We start from the raw sequence: 21,378 nt of genomic DNA, 5'->3' as shown, positions 1-21,378 counted from the left end.
ATGAGAAACATCAATCAGCTGCCTCCTGCACACCCCCTACTGGGGATGTGCCCACAACCAAGGTGCATGCCCTTGACCAGAATCGAACCTGGGACCCTTCAGTCCGCAGGCTGACGCTCTATCCTCTCAGCCAAACTGGTTAGGGCAAAAGTTGATTAATCTTATGTAAATTATTAATATAAAACTGATTTTAAAATGATTAACTCAATTCAAGCCTTTATTTAGGCGAAGAGTAAAAAGTTGGTGAAAGAGAGGTCTCATAAATTATTTTCTAAAGTACTCTTTCTTATACCTTTAAAGACATCATATATATCCTTTATCATTCTCTACACATGAAGTTTCCCTTCATCTGTGACAGTGTGTGAATATTGTATGGGGCAGAAGTGATAAATGATTCTTTGGCGTTATCTGGTTGTAAAGACCAGACAGAAATATAAAGAATTGTCTATGGGCTTATGAACGTTTTAACTATTCTGCCAGCTAGAAGGAAATTTTTCTTATGTTATTTAATGGCCTAGTCACTGGTAGGCTTGTCTTTGGTATCTACTGAACTATAAAATAAAGAGCAAAATTTGTATCTTTTTAAAAGATATTATTTTTTAACATTGTTAAAAGTTTTACTTATGTCCCCTTTTTTCCCCCAATGACTCCTTCTAGCCTACCCCCAACCCCCGTCCCCTATTGTCTGTGTCCATGGGTTATGTAAATGTGCATACAAGTTCTATGGTTGATCTCTTTCTTCCCACCCACCCATCCCTGCCTTCCCTCTGAGATTTGACTGTCTGTTCATGGAAAAATCTTATTTCTAGACTAAATAAAGATTTATCATGAGACATTGGTATAAATATTAAAATTTTCAATTATTTTCACTAATATAATAAAAGTAATATGACTTATGACTTTATAAAATCTCTTCAGAATTTTTATCCATTGCACAAATCAAATAGTACAATTCAGGGAACTGAAGAGAGTTATATGTATATAAAGTTAATTTTAATAAAATCTTATAATTTATAATGTTCCCTTGATCCAGATTTTTAAAAAATTATTTCTCTCTGTTCTGTTGCAAAGTTCTCCATTGTTTTCTGTTAGTATTGCTTGGAAAAAAATTTACAACTATAGTTTTTTCTTTTGGATAAAGCATTTTTGTAGATTTAAATCTGCACCATTGTTCCTTAGAGAAAGTAATGGTTTAGACTTATTCTTACATGAACAAACTCAATTTTACTTGAAACAAACTTAAAATGTAACATTTTTGTGCTACTTTTTTTTTCTTTAATTCTAAATAATAGAATTCAGGAAGCGCATTTAGTCAGCTGGAGCATTTGTTGCTGTGTTTATATTAAAAAGTTCCTGGCCAACACAAATATCAGATAATAATGAAATAGCTTTAATTTTAAAAGACTTCTACTTGCCATCTAGAGAAAGTAAAAGAAAAAAATGCATATTTTTCTGTTTGCTCAAGGCAGTATTTTCCTTAGTGATGGTCCATTTTAGTAACACTGAAATGTTGTATTGCCTAAGGAAAGTAAAACTCCTTGTAAAATAATAGTGTGCTATATACAGATATTTAAATAATCAGACTTAATGTTGCCTTTGTTGTGTAAAGTCTCTAAGATTCAAAACTTTTTTCCAGAACTTCCTGTACAGCTCACAAAGAAAATACCAGTTCAAAGTAGGCAGAATACCATCCCATAGGAATGCACTTTGAATAGGCATAATAGTCACATAGTAAATTTCTTATACTCCATGTGTTGTTATTTTCAAAATAATGATAAAAATCATCAGACTGAAATGTAACAATAGTATTACTTATCCCAAAGGCATGTAAGCATGTCAAATGGCAATCTTCTGCCAACAGTAGTATTATACATTTCATGTTCAAGGTGCAGTTTGTTCCATAAAAAGACATTGCAGAATGTCATTGAAAATTTGGAATTTATCCCAGGCAAAATAAAAATGGTCAGTAAAGTTTGTATATATTCATTTCCCCATTTTTCAAAGAGCACAAGTATCTTTTAGCTTAGAAGAATATACAGTAGAAATGAAAGAACTCTGATAGGTCATTTAATCTCATACATCTTCACAAAGTTTAAGTTACTCTGTTTTTAAAGAAACTTACAATTTACAAAGAGGAAATGAAAAAAAAATAACATTAGGAATCTTATGTGATCAAAACAAAAGCTTTCCATTGCTAGTATTAAAAAGCAAACATCTAACAAAGTAAAGAAGCCCAAACATGTAAAATCTAGATACACCTACACATTAAAAGGACCTTTTGATTTAGAGGTATATTTTTCTATGGAAACTTCAGTGGTGCCAAGCTATTTATGTCTGTAAAACCATTCACAGAATACTTAATCTTAGAATGTGTTCAATTGGAAGGTAAGCATACTTAACTGTAGAATGATTGCGTTGTTTGATAACAGAGAACTTTTCTCATGAAAATACTAATCTCTTCCACAGAATCTACCTGTAACTCGTATTTTAGACAATCTCATGGAAATGAAGTCAAACCCTGTGAGTAGCATATAACATTATACTTGTAAAATTGTTAAACATATCTAACTGACTATATGAAGGTGATAAAAGATGAATTTGTTGTGACCTTAATTACAACAGACTACATGAGGGAAAGAAAAGAGTCCATGTTCTTTTTTAGCCATTGTCACAGATAATAGGAATTGGTTTCTCAACTACTACAACCATTCTGGCAGTCCTCATCCAAATTAAATGTATATTCTATATGTATAATCCTATCTAACAAAAGACAAAAAGGGTAATTAACTGTACCTCCGCTACACTTCCCATTGGCTAATCAAGGCGATATGCAAATTAACTGCCAACCAAGATGGCGGCCGGCAGCCACACAGCTGAAGCGAGCAGTAGGCTTGCTTGCTCCAGTGATGGAGGAAGCCAAGGTTCCCCGCCTGCCGTGGCCCGGCTCTGAGCTCGGGAAGCAACAGTGTTTCATTTATAGAAGCTAAACAAACCCCAGATACCTGCTTTCAGCCGGCCGCGGCCTCAGAGTTGGGAGCGCCAGTGGCGGCAACAGTGTTTCAATTATAGAAGGTAAATAAATCCCAGAATAAAAAAAAAAAAAAAAAAGGAGAGGCTGGGAGCTTCAGTCTCCCGCCAGCCTGAAAACGGCCCTCAGCCCCTCACCCAGACTGGCCAGGCACCCCAGTGGAGACCCCCACCCTGAAGGGGGTGTGACCAGCTGCAAACAGCTATCAGCCCCTCACCCAGGCTGGCCAGGGACCCAAGCGGGACCCCCACCCTGATCTGGAACACCCTTCAGGGCAAACCAGCTGGCCCCCGCCCATGCACCAGGCCTCTATCCTATATAGTAAAAGGGTAATATGCAAACTGACCCTAACAGCAGAAAGACTGGGAATGACTGGTCACTATGACACACACTGACCACCAGGGGGCAGACGCTGAATGCAGGAGCTGCCCTCTGGTGGTCAGTGCGCTCTCACATGGGGGAGTTCTGCTCAGCCACAAGCCAGACTAACGGCTGCCAGTACAGCGGTGGTGGTGGGAGCCTCTCCTGCTTCCTCAGCAGCACTAAGGATGTCTGACTGCAGCTTAGGTCTCTCCCCGCTGGCAAGTGGACATCCTCTGAGGGCTGCCGGGCTGCCAGAGGAATGTCTGATTGCCATCTTAGGCCCAATCCCCCGGGGAGCAGGCATAAACCAGCAAGTGGTCATCCCCCGAGGGGTCCCAGACTGTGAGAGGGCACAGTCCAGGCTGAGGGACACCCCCCCGAGTGCACAAATTTTTGTGCACAGGGCCTCTAGTTTAATATAAAATATATCCTAAGGAGCACGTTTCTGTAAATGAAAAAGAATAGTAAGTATCAGCTGGTATAACATAAGGAGAACCAAACCAATTTAATTTTCTGAAAATTAGGAGAGGAATGCATAGTGAAATTTTTAAGTGTATGTGTTCAGGTGGTACCAAACTCTTAGGGGCTGAAAAGTAAATGGAGAGATAAATTGTTGAGTGAATAGACAAATGAGTAAATATTGTTAGCATTTACTTAAAGAATCAGTTTCCAAGCTATCTGTTTATAATTCGAGAAAGGAATGTAAAAATTGCTACAACCTGTTTCATAAAACAGCCCAGCTTGTTAGTGTGGCAACTAGAGAATGGTTATCATCGTAAGAGTCTGGAATTGAGAAAGGTAGCATGATCCTATTCCCAGCAACACCCTAGTTTGGGTTGATCTGGATCATTTTAGACTTGGTAGCGAGGTTTAAGATCCCAGCCTAGAAAGAGAATGAGAACAGAATCTTCACATTAATGTGTACGTTTTTTGTAATTATTAAAACACTAGAGGCCCGTTGCACGAAGAGATTCGTGCAATAGGCCTTCTTTCCCCTGGCTGCCAGCACCAGTTTTCCTCTGGCACCCAGTACCCAGACCTTCACTCTGGCCACTGCCTTCCATCTTCGCTCTGGACACAGTTTTTGCTGTGGCTGGAGCCTTCAGTCTTTGCTCCTCGCTCTGGCGGGAGTCTTCAGTCTCCAGCCAGAGCTGCTCCTGTAGCTCCTTCCGCCCCCCACCCTCCCCCTCATAGCTTGATCGCTGCTTCACCTGCAGACCTCGCCGATGGGCTCCTGGGTCCCAGGGGGCCACCTTGCCTGCGGCCCGGCTTTACAATCACAATCACGATCACCGGCCGCAGGCAAGGCAGTTCCTGGGTCCCAGGGTGCCACCTTGCCTGCGGCCCGGTTTACAATCACAATCACAATCACGGCCGCAGGGTCCCGCTGCCCAGGGCCGCACATGGGGGTCCCGGCTGGGGGCGGGGCTTAGGCGGCACACGGGGGCCCGGATGGCGGCTCGCGCTGGCCCGCCCTGCCTGCCGTATGCAAATTAGCCGCCATCTTTGTTGGCGGTTAATTTGCATATCATGCTGATTAGCCAATGGGAGGTGTAGCGAAGGTATGGTCAGTTACCATGTTTGTCTATTATTAGGATGATTATACTATTAAAGGAAAATAACAGAAATAATTTTAAATCTGCCCATATGAAAACAAAGATACAGTGTAATAAAACATTCCCCATTGGAGCAATTACAATTATGAAAGGAGTAAGAGTGTTGTCTATAATAATAATAAAAGAATTGGGTTTTTCCATCTGGGAATCGATATAGAGAAAGTAGCATGCCATCTATATATATAAAAGCCTAAGCAACAGGTCAACCAAACAACTGGTCGCTATAATGACACACTGACCACCAGGGGGCAGACGCTCAAACAGGAGCTGCCCCCTGGTGGTCAGTGGGCTCCCACAGCCAACCTCCTGCAGCCGGTAAACTTGCCTCAGTCCCTCCCCCCAGCCGGCCCCAATCAGCCCTGATTGCTGGCCAGGCTGAGGTACCCCACCCATGCACGAATTCATGCACCAGGCCTCTATCTACACTAATAAAAGAGAAAAATGGTAATTGGCGTACGGCGCTACCCTTTTCATTGGCTAATCAGGGCTATATGCAAATTAACTGCCAACTAAGATGGCAGTTAACTGCCAACAAAGATGGCGGCTAATTTGCATATGTAGGCACAATGCAGGGAGGCGAAAGGGAAAGCAGGAAGAAGCCCCCTGCCACTGACAGTGATCGGAAACCCAGGGGGGAGCTAAGAGGTGGGGGGCAGGGCAAAGGCGGCCCTGGGGCCGCCTTTGCCCTGCCCCCAGCCAGGCCGCCTTTGCCCTGCCCCCCAGCCATGATCGGAGAATCAGGCGCCTTTGCTGCCCTGGCCAGTGATAGCAGGAAGTAGGGGTGGAGCCAGCGATGGGAGCTGGGCACGGTCGAAGCTGGCAGTCCCGGGAGCTAGGGGTCCCTTGCCTGGGCCTAAAGCGGAGCCCATGATCGCGGGGCCGCTGCAGCTGCAGGTCCCCGCTGCCCGGGCCGGACGCCTCTGTCAGGCCTGGGCAGGGGCCAAGCCTGCAACCCGGGGAGCTGGAGATCCCCTGCTCAGGCCTGACACCTCTGCCGGAGGCCTCAGGCCTGGTCAAGGGGCCGATCCGGTGATTGGTGATCGGAGGGTGATGAGGATCAACTCCTCTGGCCGAGGCATCAGGCCTGGGCGGGGGGCGGAGCCGGGGATTGGGGGGATATGATAGTCCCCTTGCCCAGGCCTGAAGCCTGGGTCACAGGCGTCAGGCTTGGGCGGGGGTGGAGCAAGCGATCAAAGGGAGATGGGGGTCCCCTGCCCAGGCATGATGATTCCTGGGCCAGAGGCCTCAGGCCTGGGTGGGGGTCAGAGCCAGTGATCGGGGTGACCTCTGGCGGAGGCGTCAGGCCTGGGCAAGGGGCCGATCAGGCGATCGGAGGGTGATGGGGGTCTACGCCTCTGGCCGAGGCATCAGGCCCGGGCAAGGGGCAGAGCCAGCAATTGGAGGGGTCTGGGGGTCCCCTGCCCAGGCCTGACGCCTCTGTTAGAGGCATCAGGCCTGGGCAAGGGGCCGATCCTGCGATTGGAGGGTGATGGGGGTCAACGCCTGAGGGCTCCCAGTATGTGAGAGGGGGCAGGCTGGGCTGAGGGACACTCCCCCCCCCCCCCCAGTGCATGAATTTCGTGCACCGGGCCCCTAGTTGTAATAATAATAGACTTTATTACTGCATCCTAGAATATATGAGGAAGGAGCTCTCTTGAAAAGCCTGCAAGAAATACACATTTATAATTATCTTAGCGAATATGACTTCATTATAGGCAGTTAAATGAATACAAGATATTCCAAACAGTAATAAAAAATAAAGGTATAAATAAATGTGAAATTTTAGACTGATACCAAATCTACAAGGGGTCGAGGAAGTTTAGTGTATTTTATTACTATCCTTATCTTGAAGCTGAGATGATAATGACAGTGATAATGGTAATAGCTAATATTTATTACACACTTAGGTGCTTAATAAGAATTAAATGTAATAATATGTAAAAATGTTTTGAATGGTTCCTGGTTCCTCTCCTATTTGCAGATTAGTTTGAGGCATTGAAAAGATTAGCAAAGTGCACTAAGTTAGACTTAGCTAGTAATCTTGAATGTATCTTATCTTAAAGGCTTTAAAATGCTCTAAGCTAATTCTAGGTGCATTCTTATCACTTACATTTGTTAATTGAGGGTTCTCTTTTTATTTGTCTTAATTGAATAAACTGAAAGAAAAGGATTAAGGCTGTACCAGATACGTTTTATCTTGCCTTGTAAATCTAGCCGGTAATGGTTTACTGGAGCAGAGTATTAATTAATGGATCTGACATTGTATTTGGTTCACTGTGAGTTCTGTGATTGATTAGTATTGTTCACCACTGAGTACAAGACCTGATAGTGGCAACACATTAGTAGTTTGTCATCAATCAGGTTTGGATAGTGCCATCCATATGGTAGAAAAGAATGAGTTCCTTTGGCTGATTGGGCCATGGGAGGAGAGAGGGAGGCAGAGATTAGTAAGTGATTGCATCATAAGCAGTAAAGCAGTACTTTCCAACTCCTTTAATATCAAGACGCTAGTTTCCAATATAGAGGAGGTCCACAACCCTTTATCTACCACTTCTGAAATCCAAATTGTTCTGAAAACTAAAAGATTTAAATTCAAAATTCCAATATACATTTAACTCCAAATGTTTCAAATAAGAGGTTGTGAACCTGTATTCGGTATTCTGTATATTCAATAAAATCATGGACATATAGGCCTAGCCAGTTTGGTTCAGTGGATAGAGCGTGGGCCTGAGGACTGAAGGGTCCCAGGTTCGATTCCTGTTCAGGGCCCATGCCCAGGTTGTGAGCTCAATCCCCAGTGTGGAGCATGCAGGAGGCAACCAATCAGTGGTTCTCTCTCATCATTGTTGTTTCTCTCTCACCCTCTCCCTTCCTCTCTGAAATCAATAAAAATATATTTTTTTTAAAAATCATGGACATATAAAGATAATAAGATTCTAAAAACAGAAATACATCACTTGTAAACCTGATACATTTTCAAGAAACAGTACTGTATAGCATAATGGTTAAGGTGTGGGCATTAAAACTAGATTACCTGGGCTCAGATCCTGGAGTTAATATAAAAGCTAATTATGTGACCTTAGCAAAGTTATATACTCTCTGTACTCCAGCTTGCTAACCTGAAAAATAGGGATAATAATAATAACCACCTCATTGATATTATTGGGATTAAGTTATTTTATCGAAAGCAGTAGAATAATGCGTAACATATAGTAAGGGCTCGGTAAATGGTGGTGGTGGTGGTTACTTACACGTTCTACCAGATTAATAGATTCATTAAAATAAATTAAGCCAAACTGTACCTTTCTGAAGAGAAATTCCATAGTCATGGTAAAATTCTATTTTTTTAATAGGAAACTGATGACTTTAGATATTTTGATCCCAAAATGCTACGGGGCAATGACAGGTAAGCAGCTCTTGTGTATTTGTTGTAGGTTTCCCCACCCCTGCCAAGAAGGGAAATAACATAATTATTTTTGTAATAAATAACTGCTTCATATTAAAAATTTAAACTGCATAGAAAACTGGTAAGTAAACCCAGAGATAATCACTGGTAATTATACTTAAAATGTTTTGGTGCTTTTCCTTCCAAGATATACACATAAAAGTACCTTTAGATGTTTTTTGCTTTGTTTTTAGTGAAATGGTGGTGGTATAACAAGCTGTGGGGGGAAGGAGGATCTTGGATAATATGTATGTTTTTAAATAAATACTCTTTATTGGACCAAATGAAAAAATGTGTCTTTATGTTAGAAAGCAGTTGGGTTCTTTCTTGGGGGGGTGAGGCGGAAGGGGTGTTATGTTGTTAATCCTCGAGAATATTTTTTCCCATCGATTTCTAGAGAGTGGAAGGGGAGGGGGAGAGAGAGAGAGAGACATCCATCAGTGTGAAAGAGACACACATCGATTGGTTGCCCCCTGTATATGCCCCAACCAGGGCCAGGGATTGAACCTGCAACCCAAGTATGTGCTTTGACCAGGAATCAAACCTGAGAACCTTTAGTACTCAGGCTGATGCTCTAACCACTGAGTAACACTGGCCAGGGCAGTTACCGGTTTTGTTTTGTTTTTTATTTTTTACTTAACTGGTCCATGTAATCTAAGTTGCTATAGATTGCTGTACATACATTTTGACAATGAAACTTTCTACAGATAATTTCTATATTTTATGACAAAAATGGTATGGTATTTGTATAGTTTATTATGAATATTATTTTTCAAGATTTAATTCATGGTGGTATTAAAAATAGCCTAAAAGATGCAGAAAAAAAAATAGGCATATTTAGGAGGGAGAAAAACCTTAAAGTCATTGTTTCTAGCACCAGAACTTGAATGAAGCTGCTTTCTTGCTTGTCCCTTATGTTTGGGATCTTTAGAACTTTGTCTTTGCTTTACCCCAAGCTTTCTCATCTTTGTAGGTAGTCAGGATAGTTAATCTAATCACTAGATAGCTGCTTATTTGGTAGTTTTGGTAACTTAAAAGGTTATTCTCATTTTTGAACTTATTAGAAATACTCCCAAAGTTACAAAAGAAGCTGCTGATAGCAGCTACAGCTGGCAAGAAGGAATTGACAAAGGATAAGTTATAGAAGAGAGAGATGAAGAGTGACAACTAATGGGTATTGGGGCTTCTTTTGGGGATGATAAAAAAAGTTCTGAAGTAGACACTGGTAATGGTTTTACAACTCTGTAAATATATAAAACCACTGAGTGCACACTTTCAAACAGTGGATTTTACAATTCTTTTCCTATCTCAATATTCTTCCTTGCATTTGTAAATGCTAACAAGTAAATACATTTTTCTTCTTAGAAACTTACTGAGGAGCTCTTTTCATCGACTTGTACGCTATGTATGATAATGAGGAGGAATCTGGTATTGATAAGACAGGAGCTCAGGCTTTCCTCCTCCTCTGAGCTAATCTCATCACAACTGGATCTGGGTGATTAGTAACTAGTAATGCTGTGCTACTTAAGTCTTAACTCTCCTCATTCCACTTCTACTCTTAGAGCAACTAAAGCAGTGGTCACCAACCAGTGGTCTGTGAGGGCCGAAAGCTTGGCAACCGCTGATTTAAGGAAATCTTTGGATCAGTGGTTGCCAACTGGTGGTCCGCAGACCACTGATGGTCCATGAGGTCCGAAAGCTTGGCGACCGCTGAACTAAAGCTCTCTAGAAGGAATTTAAATACTGAGGAGGTGTTTCAATCAGGTGGGCTCTGGTTTCTGTGGAATATTCCAATGGGCCATAGAAATGAGGACAAGATGATAGGGCTGTGGAATCAGCCTCTGAATAACTAAGGGAAGTTACAATAGCTCTCTTCTCTTGGTTGGGATTTTCAAAAATTGCTTCTGAGGAAAAACTGAGTTGTCTTTGGGCAGCCTGTTTTAGCACTCAAAACATATATACATCTGATTCACAAGAGCTTTGAAAACGTCTTCATAAAAAGACCTCCTGAACACTAAGGAAGTATTTTTAAACTATATTATAAATATACTAGTATAAGTAAATATGTAATTTGTATGTAATATTAATATATAGATACATATATACGTGTGTGTGTGTTACAGTAGAATGCAGATCCCTACTCCTTTCCCCCTTTCTTTCCTAAATTGTTGTTATCCTTCCCGTTTACATACTTTTTTCACAAATGTAGATACTCACAACTGTAATATTATGTTGAGTATGGTAAAAATTTTATATAATTTATCACTAAAATATATACTTTATTAACTCATCTTAAACCCAGATTTCCACTCCATATGGGAGCTGCTGCTCAGTCTTCTATAATTTTGAAGTCCATAGGTTGCCCCATTTCCTTTTAGACACTGAGACATGTACCTCTTCTGTATTCTTCCTCTGCATCCCAATTCATTACCTGGCTACACAAAACTAAAGGACCCACCCTCCAAGACAGTGAAGGAGGAAGAATTGTAAATATATATGTAATTGTGTGTGTGTGTGTGTCCCATGCCTGTTTTTCTCATCAGAAAAGCCATGGATGAAATTTTCAGTATGGTTTTTTTTTTTTGTTACAGCTCAGTTCCGAGGAACAAAAATCCATTCCAAGAGGTACGTTCCATATAAAAATAAAATGTCCCTGAAAAGGGAAGATGAAAAGGTGACTAAGCAGTCAAGAACTTCTTTATCCTAAACATGGTTTATTATGATGACTATCTGGCAATCTTGATAAATCCAATGCTGTGCACCCAAGATTCTTAAAAAAATATATATTCTTAGCAAGTATATTTTTCTGATTTATAAAGCTGCTTTAAAAACTGAGAATCATTTAAGCTTAAAATAACTGACATGAAATGAAGTAATTCTCAGAAAAAGAAGTCTTTAAGAAAGTTTTATATGTTTGGAACTTCTAAAATTGGATTCTAAACTTTTGTGAAGATATGACTATGTTTGCATTTGAAATATAAAAATAGATTCTTAATAAAAATACAAGAAAGAACATACGGGGTTGGGCAAAAGTAGGTTTACAGTTGTGAGTACACAGAAACAGTTTATTCTTGTATTTTTAACTAGTGGCCCGGTGCACAAAATTCGTGCACATTAAAAGGGGATTAGAGGAAATATTTTAATATTGCTATTTGCCCTTTCTCTATAATAGAAGTGTCAGAGATGAAAGAAAATTAGTAAAATGTATATGAAAATCTTCCTCTTGTCAGAGTCTGGAGCGCACCACAGGACCCAGAGTCAAGTCCACACCCATCCACGTGCGCCTCAAAATTGCGCAAGTCCCAGACCCAGCTGGTCCCACCCTTGTCAAGCCCCACCGGGTGGGGCGCTCAGCCTCAGGTCCCCTGGCCTGGCGCCAGGGCAAGGGGGGGGGGTGTGCCTTGAGGTCCCCTGTCAAGCCCCACCGGGTGGGGGGCGCAGCCTGAGGTCCTTTGTCAAGCCTCACGGGGACGAGATGGGGAAGGGCGCAGCCTCAGGTCCCTGCTGATTGCTCCTTAAGGTTCGTTACGGGAACTCAGCCTCCACTGTGGGTGCTCCCATCTTTGTGGTGGAGTGGTGGTCAATTTGCATATTCCCTTTTTATTATATAGGATTAGTTATCGTATTGTTTTCCATATGGACAGCTGTGAACCTTTTACCCCACCCTGTATATTAGAAATTATATAAATGCAAAGTTTTTTGTTCTTTATACCTACAGTAAATAACCTAAAATTCAAAAATGCCTTTGGAAAAAGCCCTTTGGATTTCTTTGCTGTTACTTATGTGAAGACTGAGGTTTATTTTCCTCTAAATTGTTTCTGAAAAATCTGTCTCATTTACTACTCAATAGATATTAGAAGTTTATAAATGTATAAACTTTTTAGAAACAAATTTCTTTATAAGTGAAGTAACATCAGGCATGCAGGATATGACCTTTGCTAGCTAGTATTTTCTTTTACCTATGTGTGGAATATGTTCCCGCCTAAAAACTTTATGCTTGAAAACTTAAAATACTGTTTTAAAATGGTGTTTTAACTATTTCTTTTAACTTATTTTTCCCTTTGCATTTTTAGGCAATTGTCTTTGTGGTTGGAGGAGGCAACTACATTGAATATCAAAATCTTATTGACTACATAAAGGTACATGTTGACCTTTTTATTCTTTTATCATTTAATGTTTATGAGTTGTTCTGTCTTTAGAATGCTAACATTCTCTATCTCGAGGGCTCTCCTGATTTTTACATAAACCCCTTTTCTAGAGGTAGTTTAAAAATCCTTCATACAGGACTGTTTTTTTTTATTCCCATCATATTCATTCCTGGACTAAAATTGTACTTGAGGTGGAAAACAATACATCTTTTTGATGTCATGTATTTTGCAGCTATCTATCTTAGTTTGACTTTACATGTTTAGAGACTTCAGGTAACCCCTCTCCCAAAGGGTCTCCCTTGGTGAAATGATTTACCAAACACATTTACCTGAATCATAAGCATTTTTCTCCCATCCCATTGACTTCAGTCAGCAACATACTTCTCACAAATTAGAATGCTGCTTTTTCAGCAAACAAGAGCTTTAAAGGTAGCAAATTGGCAGTGGAGTACAATTCAGAGCTGACAGCAGCAGGGAGTAATGGAAACTAAGCAGAAGAATATGGAGGAAAGGGTGTGACTTGAAAAGCTAAATAAATTAATAAATTAAATGCAGGTGTGATGGAATTAGTGATTGTTAGAATGACATCTTGTAATCTTCATTTATTTACTTAACATTAAAGAATGATCATTCCTTATGTCCTATGTGATGTAAGGCTTTAATAAAGATAGAGATTTTGGTACAACAGGAGAAAAAAAAAAATAGGCCAATGCCATAAATCTTCAAACTCCCAGCACAACTGCTGGGATTCTATGTCACTTTCACAGGACATACTTCGTCTTCACCATGTAAACCTCCAAGATCTGTGTAAGATACTCTGGCCTCAGGGGCATCGTCTTGTACAAGGAGGGGTCTTTTATAGCCTTTGTGGCCATAGAGCCACATAAAAAAATCTAAGAATGTTTTCTTCAAGGAATACAGATCCTTCATTGCAAGAGTGTTGGCCTAAGATTTTATAGATAATTATGAAATGTGGCAGTTACCAGATCCCTTCTATTTCCATATTTTAAAAAATACTATGCCACTTCACCACTTTATTCTATGCAATTTTGGGTTAAAATCCAACACCTCCTTCTCCCCCCCACCCCCCAAAAAATATCTTTAAGAATAACAAAAAGATTTATTAGCTTTAATCCCTCTTCTTGAGAATACTTGTTACTTACTTGTATCTGATTTTTACAGGGGAAACCGGGCAAACACATTTTATATGGCTGCAGTGAACTTTTTAATGCTACACAATTCGTGAAACAGGTAAAGTTTACCTTTTTAGTTTGTTTCTGTTAACATACCCTAAGTTGCTGTTGGTATTTTTCAAAAGAGAACAAGAGAATCATTATATTCATCTAAACCAGCTGAAACCATAGAGCTATAACAAAATGTAAGGTTTTGACATGGACAACTGTACAAAAAACTCTGATAAGTAACATTATTTTCAGTATTCCAAATCTGTAAAAAGGTAAATTCAGAAAATTTAAAATTCGAGTAGGGTACTCAATTAGGAAAATTTTAATTCAGCATTTCCTTACATACTGTCTACATTTCTGATTTTGCAAAGCCTATCACAAATTGGGCTAAGAAATAAAGTCACTTTCTTGGGCTTTTCCTACCAAATGTGCTCAGGTGATACAGTGGGATTACATTCACTGTGGAAGTTAATGACAGCAGTAGCTGAAGTGTACAGGGTTTATACATTGTTGTAGTAGTGTTCTCAGTAATTATATTAACTTTATAGCTTTTTAAGTTTGAACTACCTGAATTGCTCAGTAGACTGACGAGTAATATTCACTCACCTTTGCCATGATTGCCACAAAAATAATAACTATATCCTTTACTCATTTTTAGTACCTGTTTCTTTTCTAGCACAACTTTCTTACCCCATTATTTAGTTCTTATATTTTTAACCTCAATATAGTGTCCCAATGGCATTATGAGAATTTCAAATATACAGAAAAGTTGGAGAATTTGCAGTGAGCACATTACACTCCCCATTAACATTTTACCGTACTTTCTAAGATACCTACCCGTCTATCCATTGTTCATTCATGACCCCAACTTAATTGATTAATTTTAAAGTAAATTATAGATATCAATATACTTTCCTCTCAACACATCTGTGTCAGTACTATTAGAGTTCATTGTCTGCTTAGGGTTTGTTTTTTTTTAAGCCTTTGGAGGTAAAATTTACAGCAGTGAAATACACAGATCTTAAGTGTACATCCCTGAGTTTTGTCAGATACGTTCACCTGAGTAACCCGAACCCCCAACAAGATACAGAATCATAACCCTAACTGGTTTGACTCAGTGGATAGAGCGTTGGCCTGCGGACTGAAGGGTCCCAGGTTCGATTCCGGTCAAGGGCATGTACCTTGGTTGCAGGCACATCCCCAGTAGGGGGTGTGCAGGAGGCTGCTGATTGATGTTTCTGACTCTCTATCCCTCTCCCTCTCTGTGAAAAATCAATAAAATATATTTAAAAAGAAAGATACAGAACCATCACACCACAAAGTTTCTTTATGGCCATTCCCAGTCAATCCTAGACCCTCATCAACTCCTGCCCAACAACATTGCCTTGATGTTTTTCTGTTGCGGATTAGTTTTGCCTATTCTAGAACATCATGTAAACAGAATCTTTTTGCTTGGTTAGGTTAACTAGAGAATCCTCAAATTTGTTAATATTATCTAATGAGCCAGATATTGTTTATGCTAATTTTCTGTTAGTTTTCTAGTCATTGATTTCAAGGCTTTTATTATTTTATTTTGATTACTTTGGGTTTACTTTATCCTTCTTTTCTGAAGTTGGAATATTAAGTCAACTACTTTAGTTTTTCTTTTCTAAAATAAGCATTTAAAAAACTATAAAATTAAAACTTTTGCCAAACACTGCTTTACCTGTGTTCCACAAATGTTGATATATCTTCATTATCATTGTTTGAAATATTTTTAATTTACCTGGTGGTTTATTCTTTAGCCCATTTATAATGTAGAGATCTATGGTTGTTTTCAAGTGTTTGTAGGTTTTCTAGATATATTAATTATTCTTACTGAATTCTAATTTCATTCCTTTGTGGTTAGAGAACATAAATTCTTTTCATGGCCCAACATATGGTCTATTTTGCTGGGCACTTCATGTGCACTTAATTGGGACATGCATTATACAAAAATTGAGGGAAGGGCTCTATAAATAGCAATTTGGTCAAGATAGTTGAAGGCATTACTTAGATTCTCTGTGTCATTTTTTTTTTTTTTGGTCTATTTCTATTAGGTATGAAAAGACTGATATTAAAATCAACTGTAATTATAGAATTATCTCTTTCAATTTCTGCTTTTTGCACTTTTAATTCTGTTATTAGTAAACACACATACATGATTGTTGTATTTCCTAATAGCCTCTTTTGTTATTATGTAGTATTCTTCTACACATCTGGTAATACTTTGTCTTGAAGTCCACTTTATCTGATAATGACATAGCCACTCTAGCTTTCTCACACTTATGGCTTACATATTACAACTTTTCCATCTGTTTACTTTCATCTTACATATCTTATAGGTAGCATATAGTTGGATCTTTTGGGTTTTTTACAACCATTTTGACAATCTGCCCTTTTTTTATAAATATATTTTAAAATATATTTTTATTGATTTCAGAAAGGAAGGGAGACAGAGAAATAGAAACATCAATGATGAGAGAGAATCATTGATTGGCTGCCTCCTATACATCTTCTACTGGGGATCAAGTGTGCAACCTGGGCATGTGCCCTGACTGGGAAGTGAACCATGACCTCAACCACTGAGCACACCAGCTGGGCAATAATCTCTGTCTTTTAATTGGAGTCAGTTGATACCTAATCAGTTATTTGATTGGATTTAGGGCTACCATTTTACTGTTTGCTTTCTACTAGTCTTCTGTTTGGTGTTCATCTGTTCCTCCTTCCCCGCCTTATTTTGAATTATTTGAACACTTTTTAGAGTTCTATTTTAATTCACCCACAAGTTTTTTTTAGCTACATCTCTGCATTATTAATTTAGTGGTTGCTGTGGAGATCATCATATATATATATATATCTTTAACTGTTCATAGACTAGATTTAATATTGTGCCATTTGCAGTAAATGCAGAAATCTTGCAACCATATAGACTTATTTCCTCAATATTTATGCTATGATTGTCATATAATTTGTATCTACATATATCACTAACATTGCATGACAGTGGACAGTGTTATCATTTGTACTTCAGATATAAAGAAGTCTTTTGCATTTACACAGATATGATTTCCAGTGCTCTTCATCCCTTAGAATAATTCTAATTTTTATCTGTTGACTGAAAAACTTTTTCTAGCATTCATTGTAGCTCAGGTATGCTAGCAGTGAATTCTCTTAATTTTCTTTCATATGAAAATGTCCTTATTTTACCTTCAATTAAATTATTGTTGGATATAGAATTCTGAATTGACAGTTTTTCAACACTTTAAAGATCATTCCATAATCTTCTGCCTTCCATTGTTTGTGATGGGAAGTCGGCAGTCATTCAGATTGATGTAACTTTATATGTAATACATAATTTTTCTCTGGCTTTCAATATTTTTTATTTTCTTTGGTTTTCAGAAATTTAGTTATGTGTTTTTATATGTGTATTATGTTTCAGGATCACTGAATTTTTTAACCCTATAAATTTATACATTCACAAAACTTAGGGAATTTTCAGCTGTTATTTCTTCAAGTATTATTATATCCCGTTCTCTCTCTCCTCTCCTGTTGGGGCTCCATCTACATATATGTTCAACTTTTTATATTGTCTCACAGATCCCTAAGGACTCTGTTCATTAGATTGTACAGTTTTAAGCTGCTCTGTCCTCAGATTCACTAAGTCTGTTTACTCTGTTATCCCCATTCTACTGTTGAATAATATATTTACCAGTTCTAGAATTATTTGTTTTTTTATATAGTTTGTATTTCTCTGCTAAGATTTTTTATCTTTTCATTGTTAGCATATTTTCCATAATTTTATTGAGGAAAGTTGTCACAGCTGCTTTTAAAACCTGGATTATCTTGCTGTCAGTCTCCATTGTCTTTCCTCCTAGAGCAGTGATGGTGAACCTTTTGAGCTTGGCGTGTCAGCATTTTGAAAAACCCTAACTTAACTCTGGTGCCGTGTCACATATAGAAACTTTTTGATATTTGCAACCATAGTAAAACAACGACTTATATTTTTGATATTTATTTTATATATTTAAATGCCATTTAACAAAGAAAAATCAACCAAAAAAATGAGTTCGCGTGTCACCTCTGACATGCGTGTCATAGGTTTGCCATCACTGTCCTAGAGAATGGATCATATTTTCCTGTTTCTTCATATATTGACTTAATTTTAGGTTGTATCTTTAATATTGTTATTTTATTTTGGAAACTGAATTGTATTTCCCTAAAGAGTGTTGACTTGTGGTTTTAGCAGGTAATTACCTTGATTAAACTCGGATTTCAAACTCTGTCTCTGGGACAGTTCTTAGTCTCTTTCATTCACAAGTGGTTCAAGGTTTTACCATAGATTTAGGAAAAGTCTATACACAGGGTTTAGGACCGCATCACACTGGCTCTCGCCTTTCCAGGATTTCTCCCTCACTTCCCAGTGACTTTCATTGCCCCAAACTCCTCTACTCCTTCAGGCCAGAAACACTGCAGTTTTTCTATCAGAATTTTAGCTCCAGATTGGTACCAACTCTGGCCTCCTTGAGGCTAAGAATCACTGAAGCAGGGACCCAGCCAGTGCTATTACCTCCTTTCAGTTGTTCTCCTAATTGGTTCTGTATTTTGCTTAAAGTTTATAGTTGCTATCTCTGAGAGAATTCATCCAATAAGAGATAAAACAGCCTTTCTAAATTGAAAGCCTTGTCCTTTTAATTACCTCCTAGAAATATAAAATTAATTAAAATAAGTGGAGAAGCATCTGTCAGCAGTGAAATCCCACATGATGTTTTTTCCTTATTTACATTTTCATATTGAGTTAAATATTAATTTTATCATTCTCAGGGTTTTTGTTTTTCATTGGTTGAATTTGCACCTATAAATGTTTTCCACATTTTTTGCCATGACAGTGTTTATTGCTATTTAGTTTTAAAATACCTACAAATCTTAAACATTTGAGTTAGTGGTAAAAATGTATTATTCTAGAAATGCAATAAATGCAAATGTGCATTTGAAGGTGTTTAAAAATATTTGAATGCATGTATCTTTTGTGATTAATAAAAAGCTATATTTATGTTGTAGCTGTCACAACTTGGACAGAAATAACACAGAAGAACCTTAATATGAGACTCTACTTGGACTTGGACAAATGTAAAAAGGAAAGTCAAAAGAGCCAGATGTTTTCTTCTCTATATCAGTGTCCTAACAGTGAAACTTAGAATTATTTGTTAATTTTTAAGGAAATTCGATACTTAATATAATGTGTACTGATTAAAAGAATAAAGCATTTCAGAAATAAATTTTTAACATTGTACATTCCCTCTTCTGTTATGTTTCCCAAATGAGAAAGTACTTGGAAGGAAAGAAACCTCTGTCTGAATATAATGTTGAAATATTGATATAATAACAAATAATTATTGAAACTAGTGAAAGTTTAAGAATATAATATACAAATGTTACTCTATTGGTTCATGACTCTCCTACTTGTATGCATTTTTATTATGAAATCACTGTTTTGTGGTTTTTGGTTTCCTATGTTCCCCCTAGATTTTAAGTGGAGATTTTAAAACCACCTTAATGTCTTCTCCATCTAGCACACCTATATACATCTTATCATATAAAATCCCTCCTTTATATACTATCAACAAACACTAACAACATCTAGAATGAACATATATAAAACATCCCATGGAGTTCTAAGTCTTACATAAAAGTGAGTGTTAAATTTGGTTCCAGCCTTCCTGGTATGCAGCACCAAGAAGGAATGTTGGTCAATCATATAACTCAAGGCAGCCATAAAATCAAGCCTATGGCTCCAAAGAAAGAGCTGTTCCTTTTATAAAGGCCAGGGACCTTTCCTCCTAATGAGCCTTATCAAGAGGAACCTGTAATTTACAGACAACATCCTAATAATACAAGACTCACAGACTATTTCTGCACCACAAGCCCCATGAGTCAATGTCATCACACCAAAGCACAGGCCAGAATGGCTATCATCAATAGGTCAACAAACGTGTTAGCGAGGATGTGGAGAAAAGGGAATCCTTGTGCACTGCTGTGGGATTGCAAATTGGTGCAGTAAATAGTATGCAGGTTTCTAAAAAAAATTAAAAATAGAACTAAGAGCAATTACCCAGCAATTTCACTTCCGGCTATTTATCCAAAGAAATCAAAAACACAAATTCACAAATTATATGCATCCCTGAGTTCATTGTAGCGTCACTTAATAATAGCCAAGATGTAGAAGCAACCTAAGAGTCCATCAACAGACAGATAAAGAAATGGTACATATATACAGTGAAATATTACATAGCCATAAAAAAGAGTGAAATCTTGCCATTTGCAACAAATTGACCTGGAGGGTATCATGCTAAGTGAAATAAGTCAGACAGAGGAAGACAAATACCATGTGATATTACTTAGATGTAGAATCTAAAAAACAAAACAAACTCATAGATACAGATAAACTGATGGTTGTCAGAGGGTGGTTGGGGAGATGAGTGAAAAGGGTGAAGAGATTAAGTTGTACAAATTGGCAGTTACAAAATAGTCATGGGGATGTAAAGTACAGCATAGGGAATATAGTCAATAATCCTATATAAGAGGAATATGCTAATTAGCCATTACGCCCTGAGACATACAACCAAGCGCATCACAACCAGGTCACAGATAAGCAGGAGGGTGGGCCAGCGAGGTACAAGCGGGCTGTGGAGAGCTGCAGGAGGGGGCAGGGCAGCAAGCTATGAGTGGTGTGAGGAGGGGAGGCGGGGGGAGCTAAAGGAGGATGGCAGCAACCTACTGGCTACGTACGGGCTACGGGCGGCAGAGAGCTACAGGGCAGGGCAGCAAGCAAGCGGGAGGCGGAGAGCTACAGGAGAGGGCAGGGCAACAAGCTATGAAGGGGTGAGCTACAGGAGGGCGGTGCAATGCGTGGAGAGCTACAGGAGGGAGGCAGCGACCTGGCGCATGGATTTGTGCATAGGGCTACTAGTATTGTAATAACTATGTAAGATGGTACTAGCTTTATTGAGGCTATCACTTCATAAGTTATATAAATGTCTAATTATTGTCTTGTACACCTGAAACTAATAATATTGTATGTGAACTGTAATTGAAAAAATAATTTTAGCAAAATATTCTCATCAATGAAAATATAACTTTTTAAAGCTTGTCTTATGGTCACATAAAAGAAGGCCATTGCCGAGGAACCAAGATGGCGGCATAAGGTACAGACCTGTATGTGCTGCCCCCTACAACAACATTAAAACCACAACTATAAGACAAAACAGCTATCATCCAGAACCACGGGAAAGCTGATCGAGTGGAAGTTCTACAACTAGAAGGAAAGAAAAAAGAGCATTGAGATCGAGTAGGAGGGGAGAGGCACCAAGAACAGAGGTACGGGGGCACGCACGAGGCGGCTGCACCTGGGTGCACAGTTTTTTTCAATCAGAAGGAAACAAGCTCTCGAACACACTGAACTCATTTATGGCGAGACGCTGGGGTCCCAGGCTCCTACGGGGAGAAACGGGACTGTCTTGCAGCGGGTCGGAAAGCGAGGGTGACTTTCTCACAGAGCTGCTTGCAGGGATCATTG

General features: G+C 38.9%; 1 protein-coding gene across 5 annotated transcripts in view; it reads left to right on the top strand.

The window, feature by feature from the left end:
* Window positions 1–19,095, top strand: part of SCFD1 (sec1 family domain containing 1) — a 120,888-nt gene extending 101,793 nt beyond the window's left edge. For 3 of the 5 annotated variants that reach the window (XM_036354027.1, XM_036354042.1, XM_036354052.1), the window contains 6 exons: window positions 2,467–2,520; window positions 8,361–8,413; window positions 11,044–11,077; window positions 12,526–12,591; window positions 13,783–13,851; window positions 18,864–18,887. In XM_036354027.1, the coding sequence (XP_036209920.1) occupies window positions 2,467–2,520; window positions 8,361–8,413; window positions 11,044–11,077; window positions 12,526–12,591; window positions 13,783–13,851; window positions 18,864–18,887 (300 nt within the window). Of the gene's footprint in view, window positions 1–2,466; window positions 2,521–8,360; window positions 8,414–9,516; window positions 9,751–11,043; window positions 11,078–12,525; window positions 12,592–13,782; window positions 13,852–18,863 lie in introns of those variants that run through there. The other 2 variants (XM_036354021.1, XM_036354034.1) reach the window with 2 other exon arrangements.
* Window positions 19,096–21,378: the final 2,283 nt, after the last annotated feature.

This window comes from Myotis myotis, unplaced genomic scaffold (assembly GCF_014108235.1).
Source record: "Myotis myotis isolate mMyoMyo1 unplaced genomic scaffold, mMyoMyo1.p scaffold_m19_p_1, whole genome shotgun sequence".
Taxonomy (NCBI): Eukaryota; Metazoa; Chordata; class Mammalia; order Chiroptera; family Vespertilionidae; genus Myotis; species Myotis myotis.
Note: the sequence above shows the minus strand (reverse complement) of the source record. Positions and strands in the feature narration are given on the sequence as shown.